The 16,505-nt window shown below is 46.6% G+C and overlaps 1 protein-coding gene across 6 annotated transcripts in view; it reads left to right on the top strand.

The window, feature by feature from the left end:
• Positions 1 to 16,505, top strand: part of col14a1a (collagen, type XIV, alpha 1a) — a 78,812-nt gene that overhangs the window by 51,904 nt on the left and 10,403 nt on the right. For all 6 annotated transcript variants that reach the window (XM_076970804.1, XM_076970801.1, XM_076970802.1 and 3 more), the window contains exons 33-40: positions 10 to 119; positions 2,648 to 2,806; positions 3,918 to 3,995; positions 5,153 to 5,239; positions 6,764 to 6,817; positions 7,584 to 7,679; positions 8,005 to 8,058; positions 16,424 to 16,477. In XM_076970804.1, the coding sequence (XP_076826919.1) occupies positions 10 to 119; positions 2,648 to 2,806; positions 3,918 to 3,995; positions 5,153 to 5,239; positions 6,764 to 6,817; positions 7,584 to 7,679; positions 8,005 to 8,058; positions 16,424 to 16,477 (692 nt within the window). The remainder of the gene's footprint in view (positions 1 to 9; positions 120 to 2,647; positions 2,807 to 3,917; positions 3,996 to 5,152; positions 5,240 to 6,763; positions 6,818 to 7,583; positions 7,680 to 8,004; positions 8,059 to 16,423; positions 16,478 to 16,505) is intronic.

Here is a 16,505-nt window from a genome sequence, read left to right as displayed (position 1 = left end):
CATTTTCAGATAGTGGGAAAACCTTGACCTTCTTCAACCACAACTACCAGGGCAGTTTCCAAACGGTGACCTTCGAAGGTCCTGATATCAGAAAGATCTTCTATGGCAGTTTCCACAAGGTCAGTCTCTTTCAGTCTTTCAGTCTACAACCTTGGCCACAATCCACCAGATTAACAACCCTCTGCTGCCTGATTTTTATAAAGGTCCTTCGCGTGTCATTTCTAAACTTCCTTTACAACCATTACCCAAGTGCATCAAGGCCTTGGTAATATTCTTCCCACAGGAGGCTGAAGCATTTTTGAACAACCGAACCATTGGCTTTTGCGAGCATGGAGCTCCATAAGGTCCCCTACACGCCGACTCCATCCTCTCTCTGCTGTCACGCAGCCGCAAAGAGCATCTCGCTCCCTCCTTTTGCTGGGTATCTATTTAGAGAGCTGGGATAATATATTCCAAGGCTCAGCGTGTAACCTGCCTGGTTGTAATTCCATTTGCCTGCCGAGTGTATTCGATCTTTAAGTGGCTGACAGCCTCACTATAAATCACTGTGCAGTGATCTGGGTTCTCGTACATCATTCCTCCCTTCACTCAAGGTGGGCTCCTACAGTCCCTCTAGACTGAGCCCCAGAGGATAGCAGCCTGCTAGAAACCCAGAAAACCTCATGACCCCCTGTCTGAGTCTCACTGAGTCTGAGCTGCTAGCTATCCAAACAGCAGGAGGGAGGCGGGGCCACTTTGCATGCGCCTCAGCTGCGGGCTTCCTTTTTATCGCATGTTTAATGAGCTCCATATTAGGTATGGATTACTCCCTCATGGTGGTGTAGTCCGCATCGCATGCCCAGTGCGGTCGCTTGGCGACTATTAATGAGAAACACGTTCTGCCTGATGCTAAAGACCCAAGCTTCGATTCGATCGGATCGCGACTGAAACCGATTCCCAAACCCTCTCAAACGTGACCGCTGCCCGCCTTTCTTCTGGCTGGGAGCAGAGCAACACGAAGCCCACTTGAATTATGGCAAGTCTCATACGCAGGCTCAGGAGGGGGCTGGTATGAGACGCGGCGGTCAGACCCCGGACTACCTCCGTCTCAGGCCCGCGGCCCCCACCGTCAGAGCTCTGCGGTCTGCCATGTGGAGTTTGGCTTGGCCGATCGGTCGCTGACTTGAAGTTTGTTGATTCTCACCCCACACATTTCACTCTCGCCCATCTGATCGGGAGAGACACAGTGCTGACACAAGCTGTTCAGGTTACAGTGTACAGTAGTTTTGCTAGAATACTGGTGAACGCATCTACAGCAGTTGATGAAACATTCATCTTCCAGCAAACAAGAGTTCATATCTTAACTGGGTTATGATTCCTTCAAGTTCACTTTCATTTTCTATTATACTTGTGGGAAAGAATGTGGCCTTCAGATCTGTTCATAGTGGGAGTGAAAGTGTTATTTTACTGAGAACAGAACATTTGAAAGTAGTTCTGAGGAGACAGTACTCTGAACACTACTGCTGTTGCCCCTTCTGAAGTTCACTTGGGTCTGCCTCGTAGAGCGGGGCAGCTGAGAGAAAGGGGGTCGCCCCAGAACTCCGCCCGCCCTGCTCTCAAACGGCAGAGGCAAGGGTTGGGAGCGTTGATGAGCGCATGAAATAGTGTCGGGCTGCGTTCCCAAAGCAGGGAGCTGGTGTGAAATAAGCCAATCTATCATGCTGGCGGCGGTATTATCCGAGGATTGATCAGAGGGGCGTGCAGAAGCCACATGGGCTGGCCGGGGTAGAGAACTGGGCTGGCGTCGAACGATTCTCCTGTGGTGACTAGCATCATGGCGGCACTGACTTAAATTCACAAATGCCACATCTCTTTAAAATCACATTTGCTGCATCTTGGAGGTTTAGAATTAATAGCCTCTCTCTCTCTCTCACACACACACACACACACATACACACACACACACACACACACACACACACATTGACCAGGTAAAACATGTAGTATGCTGCCAGTTTAGGTGGTGCAAGAGACTGGCATGTGGTTTGAATTTAAATGTGAGAAACATTAAGGTAATTATATTCAACTGTAAAGACAACCCTTTTATACTGAAATCCAGCTCCAGGGTTTGTAGATTTGCCATGCGTTTGTTCATAGGTTTGTGTGCCTCAGCGCTGGTATTTTGGTTTTTCCGTTGCAGCAAAACGTGAGAATGCACCATAATTCCATATAATTGGCATTGGTGTGTGACTGCACACTAATTAGCTGGGTCTGAGTCTGTCTTCACCCACCTGTACTCCCAGCAGTCTGCCTGACGTCTTTTTCTCACTTTCTGTCTCTGTCGCTCTCACACCCACTTACACACACACACACACAGAACAAAAGAAAATTGAGTTTTGCCCAAAATCCATTAGGAAGTGACAAGCTCTATCTCATGCTTGATTCTTCACACAATCCTGAACTTTAGCTTCCTCCAGATTTTACTGCTTTTTATATGTTTAGGCTTCTTACACCAGACAGTAATGCGGTTTACCCCGTAGGAGGGGCTGGGCATATCGATGCACTCGTTACACCAACACGCCGATGTTCGTTGCCAACACCACAGCAAATACGCACACGTTAATTATCGTAGCGGGAAGACCGATCGTCCTTCTGCCTCCCCCTGCAGCTTCACGTGGCGATCAGCAAGACGTCGGCGAAGGTGGTGATCGACTGCCAGGAGGTGGGGGAGAAGCCCATCAGTGCGGCGGGGAACATCAGCACAGACGGCCTGGAGGTGCTGGGCCGGACGGTGCGCTCACACGGGACCCAGGACAACTCGGCCACGGTGAGCCCGTCTGAACGGCGGTCTGGACAGGAACCCCCGGCTGTCGCCCGGGACGTGGCTCGCGCTGATCTTTGAGGATGAGTCAAAATGGAAAAATCCATTCAGATTAGAAACAGTGTTAACTCTGAGGCTCCTAGACGACACCCGGCCCTCTGTGGGATTCTGTACAGCAGTGGCTCCCTTGTGTGGAGTTGGATAGATGCACAATGATTGATGGTCTTCGCCCCTGAGAGCGAAAGGAGAGCTTTGCAAGCAATTTCTTCCTTTCTTATCTTTATTGGGGGGAGGGTTTGGATGTGAAGTGCAGGTCATATGAGCAAATTGAAAGTCAGACTTTGTGATTTATGATTTTTGGGTTTTCTACAATAGATGCTATTAGAGTTTGTCCCTTGGAAACCACTAATTTCTGTTGTGTAATGAAGTATAACAAGTCAGCTGACAGGAGAAGCTCCACACTCAGGGTGTGAGCCTTAAAGGAAAGTGAACAGGACAAAAAACACAACACAAGAACCAAACCCAGAGCGAATAAGGTCAAAGACCAGGAGATAAGAGCCAAACCACAGTCACTACAGTTAGCAGTGAAAGAACCAGGCAAGAACAAGACAGAAAATGCTAAGGAAACGGTATGAAGGCACTAGTCAAAATAATACTTTGCAAGGTGTGACGGAAATCCTGGAGTTTCTATAGGGTGGTGATTAGGGGGAGTCAGGTGTGTGGTGTTAGGATTCCGACGAGGCCGATCAACGTGGCTGTGGTTGTTTGGTAATGATGGGCTATTAGGGATGGAGCTGCACGCAGAAGGTTCCAGAGGAGCTGATGAGACAAACTGTTGTTGTAATTATTTCGTAGAATGTTCTGGGAAAGCTTGAAAAAACAAATCAGTCATTTCCTCTAAAGCTCAGCCCATAATCAGCAGACACGAGCTCCACTGATACCCATCAAACTGTGCTGCTGCTGACCAAGCACTCAATGTAGTGATGCAGTTTTTTTTTTTAAGTTTCCAGTCTAACCTGTTTTACATTACCTTTAATAAGCTGATCGGTTCCTTTAAACACTTGCCCGGGTGGATGTCTGCATAATCTGTATTGCGTGTGCGCTTTTGTGTCCACAGTTCCAACTTCAGATGTTTGATATTGTCTGTAGCACTTCGTGGGCCAGCAGAGATAAATGCTGTGAGCTCCCAGGCCTGGTAAGAGCGGACTGATGACTCCGTCATTGGACCATTGCACAGCACTCCATCATAGCACGCAGCCCACTGCATCACAGACACATAGCGAGGCGTGGCCTTCCCTGGTTCCTCATCTCACACCCAGACCAATCCACCAATCCAGTTACCGACAACAACGGCGATCTATAAGACATCCAGTTGATTATGTCCACCCTGCACTGAAAACAGCTTTACTAGACGGCCTCTCTGAGGCGCACAATAACAGGCAAAAGATGAAGACGGAAATTATGGAATGTCTCCTTTATCATTAAGGATCATTCAAAAAACTTAGAGTCAACGAACCCGCACAGAAACACTTTGATCAGATGTTCTTACAGCTCAGATCTACATGTACTTTCTCGTATGTGTAGTGCCACCGATCGAGATATGTCACATTTTGACCATGATGTATGTTGGTTTTCTTCCAGGGCTTCACTCGTTTCCTTCTCTCCCTCCTTGTTTCTCCCTCTCTTCCATTAAATCCCCTACTCCTCCTTTTTCTCACTTCCACTGTTGTTCGTAGCAAACCATGTCCTCGGGTCTGAGCGTTGGTTTCACAACAAAACGAATAACATACGTGTGTTTGATACAGCAGTGTTGCTATGAAGCCATTCTGCTTTTCGTGGAGAAGAGTGGCGATGGTTTTGGGCTCGACAGTAGTCTGTCAAGTGTTCCTTAACTAAAATGAAGAATTGTTCAGATTAGTGAATCAAGTCCTTTAAGTGCCCATCCACCTTTCTCCCCCTCCTCCTCCTTTCGGTCTGTCTCCTGGTGACTGAACAAGGCCCCTTGATAATCTGACGCAGCTTTCTGTCTGAGCTGAGCTCTGATTCACCTCAGGTCCTGCTGAGGCCACTGCCAACCTTTCTGGCACCTGGCCTCTCTTCCACATACCATGAGCACTACACAAATAATCCAATTATCTAGGCTTGTAGCAGACAGATAGATGTGGCTGCCCATGGACAGGAAGAACAATATCTTTGAACTGCTGTATGTTTGTACTGTTGTGGATTGATGACATAAGGGAATTGCATTTGTTCTGGTGGTTGACTTTAACAAATACAAATAAAGATGCGTGAGATTCTCGGGGCAAGAGGAGGAAGACTGTTCTGAGATCTGTTCTCTGTCCATTCCTGCAGAGAGTTGAGCAAGACTGTCCTGCTTTGCCTCACGCATGTACCTGTTCCCAGGACAGTAAAGGACCAGCCGGGCCATCTGGACCACCAGTAAGACTCTATGACACGTTTCATCACACCACCACTGTCACAGTGTACCTACCATAGTACCATTAATATAATGTAATATCATAAGTAACAAGGTGTAACATCATTGATTCTGTATGCTTACATTATGTAAGATTATGTAAATCTAGCCTCTTGTACGTGTGCAGAGTACAGAGTGAGTGTAAAGTATCAGTGCTTTGTCAGCCACATTGGTATTCAACATATTAAAGTATAATTAATGGTATACTAACAGTTGCAGTGTAATGTGAAGTATTATCCTCCTTGCTTTCTTTTCAACTATATGACATTTAAAGGTCATCGCATGCCATTGGCTACACAGTCAGCACCAACTTGTCAACATTAGCGACGCTCACAGTCATGTTGGTCCCAGTCCGAATCGCTGCTGCTGTAGGATGATGGTGCAGTTATTTAGCATGTCGCTCACATGGCCCAAGGCTGCACTGAAGCCCTTAGCGTCACTGTGCACTGACAGGGTGCACACACTTGAAACGATGCAAACTTAACAAGGCAGTGCATTCATCGCGAAGGCTAATCGACACTGAAATTGAGAGAAGGAACAGGACAGGATGGGGAAAAAACAGCGTCTAGGATGCTAAAAAAGTGACATGCGAGATTGGGGGAAATGAGAGAGAGAGAGAGGAAGAGAGATCTAAAGTGTGATCGCTTAATTCAGCCCACGCTGCAGGTGGAACTCAATATAAATGAGCTCATTTGGAAAGTGGCGCTGCATACATGCGGACAGAAAACGCAGAACCGTTCGGGGGGCCGCGTGGAGGCTACGCTGGATAAACACCGGCGAGTCCTTAGCTGGGGATCGATTCATCAATGCTGATTAGTCCACTTCTGTCCCGTCAGCGCTTATAGATTCCCTCGTCCCTACCGGCTACCGCCCATGTCTGCGCGATGATGGCGTCAGAGGAGATTGCATTTCAAGGGCTTGTATATTTTATCTCGCCATCTTGATATGAGGATTGCTGGTGTCTGTTTGGAGGTTGATTACTGCGAAGACTTGGACCTCAGTTGCTTCCTCCTCCAGCAAGGCACACTGGGGCAGTTAGCACGCGAATCGAATTTACGCCAGCGTCGCCGCACTAGCCCCCAGCCTCAGGGACTAGCTTATTGCCCCAGTAGCCCCTTTGGGGTCATAATTAAAGCAAACACAGCAAGGAGAAGGGCAAGTGGAGTGAAATAATGGGCAGCTGCTAGCAGAGGGCAGGAGCTCTGGAGGGTTGTCGTGCAGACCCAGCAGGGGTTTCTGCTCCTGCAGGCCGGCCTGCTCTTTCTCCTGCTCATGACCAAGAAGAACCTGCTTCAGTATGTTTTGAGTTATTGTCCACATATGAAGATATTCATATTAAATGTTTTAAATCATACCATATTCGAGGCTTTAAACCGTAACGTGGAAAGGATCCTGGGTTTACAGAGATTTATGTAAGATCAATGAATGATACTGTGAGAGGCTATATAATATTTCTGTGTGTGTGTGTGTGTGTGTGTAATTTACAGGGTGGTCCTGGAATAAGAGGTTCGAGAGGTGACCGTGGGGAACCAGGCTCAGTGGTAAAGTACACACTTGTTCTGTCACACTTGTTTTTATTTAATATCTAATATCAATGGCCACCCATGCTTGGCCCCAGTTGGCCCGCACAAACATCCAAAAGCTCACGGCCCGATCGATATCGTCCAATGTGGAAATCCATAAGCATAGACTCTTTACCGCATGGGTCAGCATATTGCCTTTGGATGTAACTGGTGTTTTCACACACCTGGTAAATTTCACCCACTCCCTCCGACTCTTAAACCAGCGGCTGTATTCTGGAGGGCTTAGTACAAGGACCTCACCTGCTCTTATTAGGGCCCTCGACTGAGGATAGGTGACCCCAGCCCTTCTGCCTGCCACAGCTGACCCAGTGTCCCCAGTGTCCCCAGTGTCCCCAGTGTCCCACGGAGAGCTGGGCCAAGTGGATGCTCTGGTGGAAACAGTCTTAACTTTCTCGTGTGGGGGAATGGCCAGGTCGGTTTCTGGCAGCAATATGGGGCGTAAACCCGGCACCGGTGGCCCTCCCTGAACCCTGAACCCGCCCACCGCAGGCCTCCCGCCGTCCCTCACGGGCTGTCTGCTGATGTCTTGCTCTCAAGCTCATAAATATTACATTCAGTGGTGAAGACGAAGGCCTCGGGGTGGCGACTCTGCCCATTTCACTAGACAAGCTGCTAGAGACATGGTGCCCAGAAACATTAACGAGATTCAAAGTGATTTTTGCCAGTTAAATTAAGCCATTAGGCAAAACATTGAAGCACTACGTGTTTTGTGTAATTATTGAAGGGGCCTCAAGGGCCATCTGGTGAGATTGGACCTCCAGGACCACAGGGACCCCCTGGGCCACAGGGGCCAAGTGGACTCTCCATCCAAGGGCCACCAGTAAGACATTACTGCCTTTTCATATGGTTGCCCTCCACTGCACAATGGAAATACTCCAGTTTAAATGATTGGATTCTGTGGCTAAAAAAGTAGCATGTCTAAGAATACAGAAATAACTTCTGAAGTTCTGTGGCTCTCAGCACTGACACTGGTTCAAAGTAGACCAAATGCTGCTGATGGTTACGGTTTCCACTGGTTCTCCAAAATTCCAAAAATATACCGCGTGCAGTATTGTCACAACAATGTCAGTATTCTCCCCAGCATTTTGAGCTCTAGAAACAGCCTGATAGATGGTTCTGATTCCCATGTCTCTCTGTCACCTCAGGGAGCTCCAGGAGGGATAGGAGAGAAAGGTGATATGGGTCTGCCGGGTCCTCAGGTAGGAGCAGCAGCTGCAATCTGTGATCAACACACGCCCACTGACGGAGCGCTCCTCCACCACCACCACCACACCTCCACCCTGCCTTCCACCATACAGCCACCCTGCGCTCCGATATGGCCACATCATAGAGCCCATCACTGAAATTGTGTGTGTGTGTGTGTGTGAGTGAAATTGCGTGTCTATGTTTCTCGATGATAAGGTGAACGGATAATTTTGGCTTATTGAGAGTGGAAGCAGACAGGTCTTCCTGAACATGACAGGCTTATTCACAGAAACACACGCACCTCTGCTACTGAACGCCTAATGGAATCACTCACATGAGGAAACCGTTATCTGTTAGTGCCGGTATTAATTACAGAAGAGCACTGCTGGGTGCTCCAGGGACACGGGGCCCAAGGGCTCCACCACCACACACCACCCCCTCCACCACCACACACTACCCCACACCACCACCACACACCACCCCACACCACCCCCTCCACCACCACACACTACCACACACCACCCCCTCCACCACCACACACCACCCCCTCTACCACCACACACCACCCCACACCACCCCCCTCCACCACCACACACCACCCCCTCCACCACCACACACCACCCCCCTCCACCACCACACACCACCCCCTCTACCACCCCACACCACCCCACACCACCCCCTCCACTACCACACACCACTCCCCTCCACCACCACACCACCCCCCTCCACCACCACCACACACCACCCCCTCCACCACCACACACCACCCCCCTCTACCACCACACACCACCCCCTCCACCACCACATACCACCCCCCTCTACCACCACACACCACCCCTCTCCACCACCACACACCACCCCCCTCTACCACCACACACCACCCTCCACCACCACCACACACCACCCTCTCCACCACCACCACACACCACCCCCTCCACCACCACACACCACCCCCCACCACCACCACACACCACTCCCCTCCACCACCACACACCACCCCCCTCCACCACCACCACACACCACCCCCTCCACCACCACACACCACCCCCCTCTACCACCACACACCACCCCCTCCACCACCACACACCACCCCTCTCCACCACCACACACCACCCCTCTCCACCACCACACACCACCCCCCTCTACCACCACACACCACCCTCCACCACCACCACACACCACCCTCTCCACCACCACCACACACCACCCCCTCCACCACCACACACCACCCCCCTCCACCACCACACACCACCCCCCTCTACCACCACCCCCCCTCCACCACCACCCACCACCCCCCTCTACCACCACACACCACCCCCCTCCACCACCACACACCATCACCACACACCACACCCTCCCCTTCTAGTTTTTTGGTTGGAAAAGGAAGATATGACTAGAAGGCCATTTTTCCTGTGATCACTGTGATGTTCGTTTTTTGACAAACTGCCCCGCGACCTTGCGAGGGTTATGCATGTCCTTGATGGAATGGCTGCAAAAGCTCATTCGTTTACCGCAGCCACATTCCCCGTCATCTGCTTCATGGTATCAGTGTAATTTGTTTCTTTTGTAGTACAGCTGGGGGTTTTTTTACAGTGATATACCTTCGAATTTACTGTAGAGTTTCAACAGCAAGGAGTTCCTCCACTACGAGAGAAGATTAGACCTTTTTTGGTCTTGTTTTAATTTTGAGAATGTCACCGTAATGCTTCTGCAGATTTACTGTGACAGTTTCATTTCTTAAAGAATAGTTACTTGATGAGAATCTGATGAAAAATCCCCAGGAACTGTCCATAGATAGGGCGAAAAAGAACATTGCTGCTCTTTGACCAGTTTAGTGAAGAGAAAGAAAAACCCCACTCACCCCCTTACACATAGTCTTGCTGACAGAGATGGGTCAGCCTCAATCAGCATCAGTCCACCTCAGTCCACCTCACTCTACCTCACTCTACCTCACTCCATCTCACTCTACCGCACTCCACCTCACTCCACCTCAGTCAGCCAGAGTCAGTCATCTCATTCGCCTCACTGATATTAAGAAATGGCCTGTTTTCTTTCCGGTGCACTGACATTGAGGAACATGTATCTGGCTCTGCCAGTAAGGCCGGTTGGGGCCGGATGGAGGCCCCCTGCTGATGTTCTGGTACCCCAGGTTATTGGCCCTGCTGCAGGATGGTGCTCGATCATTTCTCATACGGTACTGACCTACCCTGTCTGAGCCTGAGAACTTCAAGATTGCCCCACTGAATGATATTCATAGGTTGTTTGCGAGGTGGCGTCTCCTCCTCCGTGATGTCTCGCTGCCTGTGCGTACACTGAGATCCACCTACAGCACACTGCCATGTTAGGAGGACTCACACATATAGCCTGTTATGAGACATGCATGCGCTGGTGTGTACCGACCCATCAGGCATGAGTCTCCAGCGTCTTCTCTGTAATGATCTTTTTTAGGCGCTAGGTAAACATTACACTCGTGAGCAGGCAGACGTCAGTAGGTGGAGCCCACTGCAACCATGCATAAGAATGTGGGGCGTTCAGAGTAATGTAACAGAGTATCAGAAACTAAGAAATCAACCATACATATGAATGTGGGGCATACAGAGAACATAACTGAGAAACCAAGAAATCAAGTCAAATTGTTTTTGAAAGAAAGTGATTTTAGAAATTAGGCAGTAAAAATGAAGAAAATCTTCAGCAGATCAAATAAATACAATTAAATAACCCGATTTTAACCATATTTTGATATGGTGCAGGTCATAAGTTTTTCTAAAATATATTTTTATCTTTTTTTTTAAAGATAAATAATATACTGATCCAAAATGTTGGTGCCAGATGGGCTGGTATGAGTATTTCAGACACTGCTGATCTACTGGGATTTTCACACACAACCATCTCTAGGGTTTACAGAGAATGGTCCAAAAAAGAGAAAATATCCAGTGAGTGACAGTTCCGTGGGTGCAAATGCCTTGTTGATTCCAGAGGTCAGAGGAGAATGGCAAGACTGGTTCAATTACAACCGAGGCATGCAGAAGAGCATGAGGCCGATGGGCTACAGCAGTAGAAGACCACACCGGGTCCCACTCCTATCAGCTAAGAACAGGCTACCATTCGCACAGGCTCACCAAAATTGGACAATAGAAGATTGGAAAAACATTGCCTCGTTCTGCTGCGACATTTGGATGGTAGGGTCAGAATTTGGCATCAACAACATGAAAGCATGGATCTATCCTGCCTTGTATCAAAGGATAAGGCTGGTGGTGGTGCATTGGTGTGTGGGATATTTTCCTTGGCACACTTTGCCAATTGAGCATCGTGTCAACGCCATAGCCTACCTGAGTATTGTTGCTGACTGTGTCCATCCCTTTATGACCACAGTGTACATCTTCTGATGGCTACTTCCAGCAGGATAACATGCCATGTCCTGAAGTGCAAATCATCTCAGACTGGTTTCTTGAACAGTACTCGAATGGCCTCCACAGTCATCAGATCTCAATACAATAGAACATCTTTGGGATGTGGTGGAACAGGAGATTTGCATCATGGATGTGCAGCTGACAAATCTGCAGCAACTGTGTAATGCTATCATGTCAATATGGACCAGATTCTCTGAGGAATGTTTCCAGTACCTTGTTGAATCTATGCCACAAAGGATTAAGGCAGTTGTGAAGGCAAAAGTACTAGCCGTTGAGTGTATTACATAGGGTATATTTACCAACATATACTATATTGCCAAAAGTATTCGCTCACCTTCCTTGATTCACATATGAGCTTGAGTAACATCCGATTCCTTACCTATAGGGTTCAATATGACATTGGTCCACCCTTTGCATCTTGAACAGCTTCAACTCCTCTGGGAAGGCTGTCCACAAGGTTTAGGAGTGTTTTACGGGGATTTTTGACCATTTTTGACCAGAAGTGCATTTGTGAGGTCACATACTGATGTTGGCCTGGCTCTCAGTCTCCACTCTAATTCATCCCAAAGGTGTTCTATTGGGTTGAGGTCAGGACTCTGTGCAGGCCAGTCAAGTTCATCCACACTAGACTATGCCATCCATGTCTTTATGGACCTTGCTTTGTGCACTGGTGCACAGTCATATTGGAAGAGGAAGGGGCCAGCTCCAAACTATTCCCACAAACTTGGGAGAATGGAATTGTCCAAAATGTCTTGGTATGCTGAAGCATTCAGAGTTCCTTTCACTGGAACTAACGGGCCAAGCCCAGTTCCTGAAAAACAGCCCCACACTATAATCCCCCCTCCACCAACCTTTACACTTGACACAATGCAGTCAGACAAGTACCGCCAAACCCAGACTCATTAATCAGATTGCTAGATGGAGAAGTGTGATTCGTTAGTCCAGAGAATGCACCTCCACTGCTCTAGAGTCCAGTGGCGTTGTGCTTTACACCGCTGCATACGACAGTTTGCATTGCACTTGGTGATGTATAGGTTGGATGCAGCTGCTCGACCATGGAAACCCATTCCATGAAGCTCTATGCACACTGTTATTGGGCTAATCTGAAGGCCATATGAAGTTGTGTCTGTAGTGATTGACTGCAGAAAGTTGGCGACCTCTTCACACTATGTGCTTCAGCATCAACTGAGCCCACTCCGTCAGTTTATGTGACCTACCACTTCGTGGCTGAGATGCTGTTTCGTTCTCAAACACTTCCATTTTCTTATAATACAGCTGACAGTTGATTGTGAAATATATGTGAGGAAAATTTCAAGACTGGATTTGTTGCACAGGTGGCATCCTATCAGAGTTCCATGCTAGAATTCACTGAGCTCCTGAGAGCGACCCATTATTTCACAAATGTTTATAAAAACCGTCTGCATGTCTAGGTGTTTAATTTTACACATCTGTAGCCATGGAAGTGATTGGAACACCTGATTACAGTAATTTGGATACTTTGGCAAAATGGTGTATATAACGTATGATATATTTACCTACATATATTACATAGGGTATATTTACCTACATATATTACGTAGGTAGGGTATATTTAACTACATATATTACGTAGGGTATTATATTTAACTACATATATTTGAGGTTATATTTTCTGCAGATGAACTGAGGTAAGATAAAAATGAATTATTTTAAAAGTTTGCCCATGAACATTGACAGATTTAGGAAAGAATATGTTGTATTTCCTGCTTGGTAAAAGACAACCCAATGTCTTTTCTCTAGACTAGCTTAATACATAACCAGATGAGGTAATAACCATATTAGACAAAATGGTGTGTAATTTTTTTTAATCATACTCTTTAAATTATTTAGAGAAGCAGAATTCTCTCAAATGAAGTCTAATATTCCCATCCTTCTGTAATGAGGAGAATAAGTGTCTAACTCACAAAATCACCACTGGCACCCCAAATGATGTTTTGATCTGACTCAATGAGCTCAGTGATCCATATGTAAATGGTTTAGAAAAATTCAACCGACCACTTGACAGCCAATTTCTAAATTCAATACTTCTAATCTCTAGGAGTTCAATACTCCTAATCTCCTAATTCAGAGAGGACCATAATGATGAGCAATTTGCAATTTTTGCAAATGATGCATGTCTGCAGGTAAACACTGAGATAAAGACAGCAAGCTTGTCTAGTATATGTGGTATCTTAAACTAACTAACTACAAATCTGTTTTATCTGAAGTGCCCAGAATTACAGAAAACTGTGGAAAATGTTTAATGGGGCCTTTAAAAATTATTCCATTATTCCAAAGGTAATTGGATATTAATTTATTTGGCAACATGGAATCATTTGGAGCAAGTACAGCAATGAAGGGAGAATATTAATCCTGATGACATTAACCCCACCCAAAAATGAGCTGGATGAAGATGACTATTTGGCTACGTTTTGTCCACTTTTCTCCAACAAAGATAGTTAGATGTATAATAATGACTCTGGTCAGGGTTCACAGATATCCAAAGCTAGTATCGCACAACCTGAATGGACTGTTCACATGACTATTACAATGGCTATTTATTTGTATGGCTGTGGATTTACTGAAGTTTACTTTCTAACGAGTTTACTATTCTGGAAGATTAATGCTGTGACTGCAGGAGAAGAGACAGCTGGGTGTTTTCTGCATATAAAGAAACACTGTGGTCTGCTTCTCCCACAGAAACATCTAAAGGTTCAATAAGTAAAGCAAATAACAGAGGAAAAGAGAACATCCTTGTCTGTAGCCTCTGCCAATAGGGTACCTGCCTGGCACAAAACAGTTTATATTAATGATTAGGCTGTTGGATGTGAATAGACCAGTTTGACTAAATTACTGAAATTAGTGCCTATATTAACCTTTTCCATTACTGCAAACAGAAATCTTCATTCAACACTGTCGAATGCTTTCTCTGCATTCATGGGAACAATTACTACAGGGTTTCTTCTTTTGCCCGGAAGGTCGATAATATCCAGGAGTCAACGGACATTGTTAGAACCATATTGAACAAATCTTGGCCGATCGGGCTTAATCAGATTCAGGAGGAATTTGCTCAGGAGACCTTCTGTTCCTCGGCTCTGGGTGGATGAAGACTGAATGTGTAACATCCTCTTTTATTGGGGCTTTCAGCAGGGGGGCATACAGTTGTGATCAAATTTATTCAACCCCCACTGAAATAAAGTGTTTTGGCCAGTTTGACATTGATTTTGATCATTTCAGTCATCTTATTTACAATTATATCAAAGAGGCACTTATAAATTAGACAAACATAACATAATATTTATGATGGAATAACCACAAATGTCTTTACTGTGCTCACATCATTATCAGTTTTATTCAACCCCCTAGTGACATTATTTTTTAGTACTTAGTACAACATCCTTTTCCAGTTATGACAGCTTTCAAGCGTGAAGCATAGCTTGACACAAGTGTCTTGCAGCGACCTATGGGTATCTTAGCCCATTCTTCATGGGCAAAAGCCTCCAGTTCAGTCACATTCTTAGGCTTGCGCACTGCAACTGCCTTCTTTAGGTCCCACCAGAGGTTCTCAATTGGATTTAAGTCTGGTGATTGCGATGGCCACTCTAGAATGTTCCAGCCTTTCATGTTCAACCATGCTCTAGTGGACTTGGATGTGTGCTTCGGATCATTGTCCTGTTGGAAGGTCCAACGTCTCCCAAGCCGCAGGTTTGTGACTGACTCCATCACATTTTCCTCCAAGATCTCCTGGTACTGAAGGGAATTCATGGTACCCTGCACACGTTGAAGCTTTCCTGTACCATTAGAAGCAAAACAGCCCCAAAGCATAATTGACCCCCCGCCATGCTTCACAGTAGGCAAGGTGTTCTTTTGTTCATAAGCCTGGTTCTTCCTTCTCCAAACATAGCGCTGGTCCATTGTCCCAAACAGTTCTAATTTAGTTTCATCTGACCACAGTACACTGTCCCAAAACCTTTGTGGCTTGTCCACATGACTTTTGGCATACTGCAGTCGACTTTTCTTGTTCTTTGGAGTCAGCAAGGGGGTGCGTCTGGGCGTTCTGGCATGGAGGTCTTCGTTATGCAGTGCGCGCCTTATTGTCTGAGCTGAAACTTCAGTGCCCACATCTGACAGGTCTTTTTTCAGTTCCTTAGCAGTCACGCGGGGATTTTTCTCCACATTACGCTTCAGGTAGCGCACAGCAGTCGCGGTCAGGATCTTCTTTCTGCCACGACCAGGTAACGTTTCCACTGTGCCCTTTAACTTGAACTTGCGAATGATACTTCCGATAGTGTCTCTTGGAATATTTAACAACTTCGCAATCTTTTTATATCCATTGCCATTCTTGTGAAGAGCAATAACCTCTTCTCTTGTCTTCTGGGACCATTCTCTTGCCTTCACCATGCTTGGAAACACACCAGTAGATGTCTAGAAGGAGCTGAGTATCACAGTCCTTTTAAATCTGCCTAATTGGTGCTTATCATGCTTGATTGCTGCTCGTTGACATCCACAGATGTTTTCAATACCTGATGGAAAACACTGGAATGAACCTCTGTTCTTAGGAGTGGTAGTCGTAAAGGGGTTGAATAATTGTGTCAATGAAGAAATCACAAAAAGGCCATTTAATACTTTATGACAAAAAAAATTGATGCTATCTTAGTTGCATTTAGTTCTTTAACAAGTCCTTGTAAGATTTCATTATGAACACAATTACAAATGTGCACTGAATTCCATAAAACCCTTCGCAGCATTGGGGGTTGAATAAATTTGATCACAACTGTAGATCTTGTCAGCACGGAGACAGATACTGAGGCAGTGTGTAAAGACAGCTCCTCGAAACGGCTCCCGGAGTAGCACCGACACCACATCCCTAAGTGAGGGAGCCACGCCCTTTACATCAGCACATCTGTTGCTCGTTTTCAGTTTGCTTTTGTGTTGCTGTTGGTGTCCTCAGGGTGTACCAGGGGCCAACGGAGGACCAGGCAGAGACGGGCAACCAGGACAGAGGGTAAAAGATGGTCATTTTTTTTCACCTG

This window comes from Brachyhypopomus gauderio, chromosome 13 (genome assembly GCF_052324685.1).
Source record: "Brachyhypopomus gauderio isolate BG-103 chromosome 13, BGAUD_0.2, whole genome shotgun sequence".
Lineage (NCBI taxonomy): Eukaryota > Metazoa > Chordata > Actinopteri > Gymnotiformes > Hypopomidae > Brachyhypopomus > Brachyhypopomus gauderio.
This window is presented reverse-complemented; position numbering and strand designations above follow the sequence as displayed.